This window comes from Semicossyphus pulcher, unplaced genomic scaffold (genome assembly GCF_022749685.1).
Source record: "Semicossyphus pulcher isolate SPU_LCO1_2020_fin unplaced genomic scaffold, fSemPul1.0.p SCAF_13, whole genome shotgun sequence".
Classification (NCBI taxonomy): domain Eukaryota; kingdom Metazoa; phylum Chordata; class Actinopteri; order Labriformes; family Labridae; genus Semicossyphus; species Semicossyphus pulcher.
In genome coordinates this window covers 15,108,885-15,114,678 of record NW_027211637.1, presented here as the reverse complement: position 1 = coordinate 15,114,678, position 5,794 = coordinate 15,108,885, and the positions used below count along the sequence as shown (strand labels likewise).

Here is a 5,794-nt window from a genome sequence, read left to right as displayed (position 1 = left end):
TGAGAAGCAGGGACCTTCCGGCTGCTCGCCCCTGCGTTACAAATTGGTGTCCACTCGAACCAAAATCAGAAAATTAACGCAAAATACGCCGTCATTTCAGACCCAAGTCGTTGAAACGGCCTGTATGTCTCATTTGTCCAAAAACACAGCCCAATGGTCCAAAGAGAGGCGCTCAATAAAAACCACCTGTTACAGAACTCAGTCTGGTGCGGCTACAAAACAGGTAGTCCCTGTTTTTTTTAAAATATATGAATAGATTGAACAGTTTAGTCTTAATGATGCTTCCAGATGTTTCTTTTATCTCCCGCTTATAAACACAAGGCTGTTGCCAATTAAAAAATGATAGTGGCTAATTACTCACGCCCTCAGGTTGAAGTAGCGTTCACGTGTCGCTCCCCACCACTTTCTCACAAATGTTATCCAAATTCACTAACGCCGATGTCCACAACTATTCCTGACAACTTTTCCGTTCTCCTCACAAGACGAAGACGCCTGAGAAAAAAAAAACCGCTCGCGCATTTAATCAGAGATATTCCTCGAGACCTGCCTGCTGAAGACGCTCAGCTCGCGTGCCATGCAGATGTGGGCTTGTTTTCCAGCTGGACATCTGTTGCTTCTCCACAAGTAACCTATCTTCCCTTAGCGACACAGCACGGTTGGATGGTGCGTTCACCAACAGGCTCGACAGTTTAACCCTCTGGCTGCTGGCGGAGGTTGGCGCAATATTGAACCACTCCCTCTAATCAGAGTGAGAGGATGGGTTGATGAGGTGTGTGTATGAGAGGGAGCGAGATGAGAAAAATAACTCAGATGTTTCATCAACTAGCAATTTATTATTTTGTAGGCTGTAATATTATACATGTTTAGTTGTGACACCAACGTGCTTACCTGCAATATGATAAAATGTACTTAAATAAAAGATAGCTTTAAATGTTATCAGTAGGCCTAATAGAGGGCCATAACAAAAAGCAGAGGCACTAAGCTGCTGTGTATGACAGGGCAGGTTTCTATTGCCAAGGGTATTGCATAAGCTTAACGTAATACAGGTGTTAATATATCCACTCCTATGTGTAAATTAAAAGGACGTAATGCACCTGCACACGCCTACTGATGGCCCACAGAATGCTACTACAACTTCACAGATTTACCTCTTTAACTGGACATTTTCATCTCTCAATATATTGTAATTTATGTTGTGTACTTTGGGCAATAGATCAACAGAAAGATCCAGATTTTATTTCTCTCTTATTTTCGTCAACGTGTGATACAACAGGTTGCTGTGAGACCTGCTATGCGTTTGGAAAACTTGTCTGATATAATCTAAGACTGCCACCTAGTGGATGTTTGAGTGAACAACACATGTAGCAACCACTCTTGAATTGGGTAGCAAATAATTACTGTGATCATTTTTGGGGGGGGGAGGCGGTCACTTGCTTTGATTCAGTAAAAATCAAATTTACATGGTAAAAATACTAAAAGTAAAAGTACTACATTCAAAATTGACTGATTATGTGAAACGTAACAGTCCAAAATAGGTTATGCTGCACAGCCCTAATACTCCAGCACAGGTGTTTTCACTTATGTTTCCTAATTAGACCTCTTCTCAGGACCATGTGAGTCGTACGAACTGGTATTGATTGACGTGTCCTTAGCCCCTCTGTGGGTGGTACCTTTTGGGGAGGGAGAAATTACTCTGTTATTCTCATAGCGTTTAGTGGCAACACTTTATTCAATTTACACCTGACAAGAGGTCTATTAAGTGACATTAATAGAACAAACCAGAGTGGGTTTGCAGTGTTAAGTTAGTGGTATGAAATAAATGTAGTGGAGGAAAAACTAATATATATACGTATACCACTGAAATAAGTGGAGTATTAGTGAAAATAGGCCTAAGGGAGAGTTGTACACATTTAACCTTTTATTAGATTACATTAGGATGTTTTGTTTAACATTGTGAGTGGGGGGTGAAGCATTGCTACTGTAGGCCCACATGTGTATCACATACAAATACATTAGGACACTCTATAAAAGGATATTTCACAAAGGAAGCTTAAAGAATATTCACTTTATTTCCTCTATTGTTTATCCTAAAAGGAGCTTGGGAGAATTTACCAAAGGAAGAAAAAAATGAAAAAATGTCAGCAAGTATTCAAAGAGTTTTTGGACAATAAGTTAAACAACCAAAATATTCTGGCTACATTTATTTGTATCCTGTGTCTATTATATGAATAGGTAAAAGTATTAAGTATAAAAAAAAACAGTCAAAGATATTCAACAAAATCATATCTTCATCATTAATATCTTAGAAATAAGTAAAGATCAAGTGTATTTACATTAATTTTCTCCCAGACTCACAATAGTAACAAGCAACAAAATCTTTCGTTAATTATCCCTTTGAGCTGAAACAACATCTCTAACAAACTTTCCATATTCAGAATTGATTATTCAAGCTAGAAGCTGAAACCAGTCTAAAAAATTCATGATGCTATGTGAGTCACAGATCTCTGTCAGAATGTAAGATAAAGAAAATGTCAGTCCAATTAGCAGAAAACAAACATCAATGCTTGCATTTTAATTAAGTCTAGCTCGTATTTGAAGTAACAAACATTTAAATGATGATGATTTGCGAGTTTCAGATTGGACTATGCTTTGGAAGATGCGGTCATTATGCTTTTGTTAAAAGTGACAGAAATGTGATGCATTGATTTTTGGAGTGCAAACCAGAACAGTTTTTACTTCTAAAATACATAATCTATACAATTAAGATTTTTATTAAGACTAGTCAAGAAGAAAAAACAAGAACAAAGACAGGGCCAATATATTTCTGTACACATATTGACATCTCTGATATTAGTCCACTTCCTCAATAGTCGGGCCCTCCGAGCTGCCTCCTGCCTGTCTGCCACAGCCTCCCGATGGTGCTGCACCTTGCTGGTACAACTTGCTAACAATCGGCTTGCAAATCTTCTCTAGTTCTTTCTGCTGATGCTCGTACTCTTCTTTCTCCGCCAGCTGGTTGTTCTCCAGCCAGGAGATCGTCTGCTTGCACTTTTCAATTACCCTCTTTTTGTCATCCTCGCTAATCTTTCCTTTCATACTCTCATCCTCGACACTGCTCTTCATGTGGTAGGCGTACGACTCCAGGGAGTTCTTCGCTGCGATCTTGTCCCTCTGCAGGTCATCCTCAGCCTTGTACTTCTCAGAGTCCTGCACCATCCGCTCGATCTGCTCTTTGCTTAGACGGCCCTTGTCGTTGGTGATGGTAATTTTGTTTTCTTTGCCGGTGCTTTTGTCCACAGCGGACACATTTAGAATGCCGTTGGCATCGATGTCAAAAGTTACCTCCACCTGTGGTACACCTCGAGGAGCTGGAGGAATACCTGTGAGCTCAAACTTTCCCAGGAGGTTGTTGTCCTTAGTCATGGCTCTCTCGCCCTCGTACACCTGGATCAGCACACCTGGCTGGTTGTCTGAATACGTGGAGAAGATCTGGGTCTGCTTGGTGGGGATGGTGGTGTTTCGCTTGATCAGAGGCGTCATGACTCCACCTGCAGTCTCGATGCCCAGAGACAGGGGAGCAACATCCAGCAGTAGTAGATCCTGTACGTTCTCTGAAGTGTCACCCATGAGGATGGCAGCCTGAACCGCTGCACCGTAGGCCACAGCTTCATCCGGGTTAATACTCTTGTTCAGTTCTCTGCCGTTAAAAAAATCCTGCAAAAGCTTCTGGATTTTGGGAATTCTTGTTGAGCCACCAACCAGGACGATCTCATGGATCTTGGATTTGTCCAGTTTGGCATCTTGCAGGGCTTTCTCAACTGGTTCTAGTGTTCCCCTGAAAAGCTCAGAGTTCTGCTCCTCAAAGCGTGCCCTTGTGATGGAGGTGTAGAAGTCGATTCCCTCAAAAAGAGAGTCGATCTCGATGCTTGCCTGGGTGCTGGAGGACAGGGTCCTCTTCGCTCTCTCACAGGCTGTACGCAGCCTCCTCACTGCTCTCTTATTCTGGCTGATGTCTTTCCTGTGTTTCCTTTTAAATTCCTCTACAAAGTGGTTTACCATCCTGTTGTCAAAGTCTTCCCCTCCGAGGTGCGTGTCTCCTGCAGTGGCTTTCACCTCAAAGATGCCGTCCTCAATGGTCAGGATGGACACGTCAAAGGTGCCTCCTCCCAGATCAAAGATGAGCACGTTCCGCTCTCCTCTTTTGCCTTTATCCAGGCCGTAAGCAATGGCTGCGGCTGTGGGCTCATTGATGATCCTCAGGATATTCAGTCCAGAGATCACCCCAGCGTCTTTGGTGGCTTGTCTCTGAGAGTCGTTGAAATAAGCTGGAACTGTGATGACTGCATTCGACACCCTCTGTCCCAGGTAGGCCTCAGCGACCTCTTTCATTTTAACCAGGACCATGGAGGAGATCTCCTCTGGGAAGAATGCCTTGGTTTCCCCTTTATACTCCACCTGGACTTTTGGCTTTCCATTATCGCTAATCACCTTGAAAGGCCAGAGTTTCATGTCGGACTGGACAACAGGGTCTATAAACTTTCTTCCGATGAGCCGTTTGGCATCAAAGATGGTGTTGGTGGGGTTCATGGCCACCTGGTTCTTGGCAGCATCTCCAATGAGCCTCTCTGTGTCGGTGAAGGCCACATAGCTGGGAGTGGTCCTGTTTCCCTGGTCATTGGCGATTATCTCTACTTTGCCATGCTGGAAAACCCCGACACAGGAATAGGTCGTGCCCAGATCGATGCCAATAGATACTCCCTTAGCTGAGGACATCTTGCTTCAGAGGTCCTAGGAAAAAAACATCACTTTTTAATTTTCTAATGCTTAACATGGTAAATGGACTGCTCTTATAGAGAGTTGTTCTACTCACTCCTCTTTACACTACATGTCACCATCACCCACTCACACACATTCATACACTGATGGCAGAGGCTTCTTTGTAAGCTGGCAACCTGCCCTTCAGGATCTGATCTAGCTAATTCAAACACTCACACACCAGTGGCTATGGCTTTGGGAGCCTTTTGGGGCTGGGTATTTTGCCCAAGGACAGGGACATAGATTGAAGAAGCGTGGTCAAACAGCAACTAATTAGGACAAACCGCTTTACCTACTGAATCAGTCACACATCATAGCACTGATCGATGCAACACAGTTCTTTCAACATTATAACTTTATTTATCGGCAATGCTGATAAAACATCCATGTAGTTATTAGAGAGACAACATTTTTTAAATGGGATAGGGTGAGTTTCACGGCACAGATTTTATCCCATGTAACTGCCCCATGTTACTTAAATGTAACAATGTTAACTCTAGTGGTTTCCTTAATCCCTTTGATTTATACATTCCCTAAAGTAGAAGTCTTCTTTTGAAAAGTGATTTAAATCCACTTCTACATTAGACACTCATATTTAATAACTTACTTAATGTACTGTAAAGTCGACTTAATAATCAATGTATACAAAACATAAGGCAGAAGGGATACTTTATCACTCTATCGCTTAGTAAATGTAATGTCATCTTTTAAAGGTAAAGTTAAAAAAAAAATTTAAAGTAGGGGATGAAAATAAATCCTGAGTGCACCTTACAACATCCGGCATAACAGGAGAAAGCCCTCACTCACTCAAATTAATGTAACCACATTCTGATGTTTAATTTCTACTTACTTCCAGTGATGATCTCTCTGTTGCTCACAGATGTTAAAGGTGGTCAGCAAAGCCTCCTTGAGTAGTCTCCTTTAAGTCAGCCTTTGCCACTGTGTGTTTCTTCTAGTGCCTGCACTGACTCAGGCCTGT

General features: G+C 42.2%; 1 protein-coding gene across 1 annotated transcript; it reads right to left on the bottom strand.

Moving 5' to 3' along the window:
- Nucleotides 1-2,350: 2,350 nt before the first annotated feature.
- Nucleotides 2,351-5,755, bottom strand: hspa1b (heat shock protein family A (Hsp70) member 1B). Its single transcript, XM_069659877.1, has 2 exons — nt 5,666-5,755; nt 2,351-4,788 (listed from the first exon to the last, which is right to left on the bottom strand). Exon 2 carries the CDS (start codon nt 4,771-4,773, stop codon nt 2,851-2,853), a length of 1,923 nt encoding a protein of 640 aa, XP_069515978.1. The 5' UTR covers nt 4,774-4,788; nt 5,666-5,755; the 3' UTR covers nt 2,351-2,850.
- Between the last annotated feature and the right edge of the window lie 39 nt (nt 5,756-5,794).

Bases quoted from the DNA above. Each gene is read 5' to 3' on its own strand.
- hspa1b (XM_069659877.1), bottom strand. From the start codon at position 4,773: ATGTCCTCAGCTAAGGGAGTATCTATTGGCATCGATCTGGGCACGACC.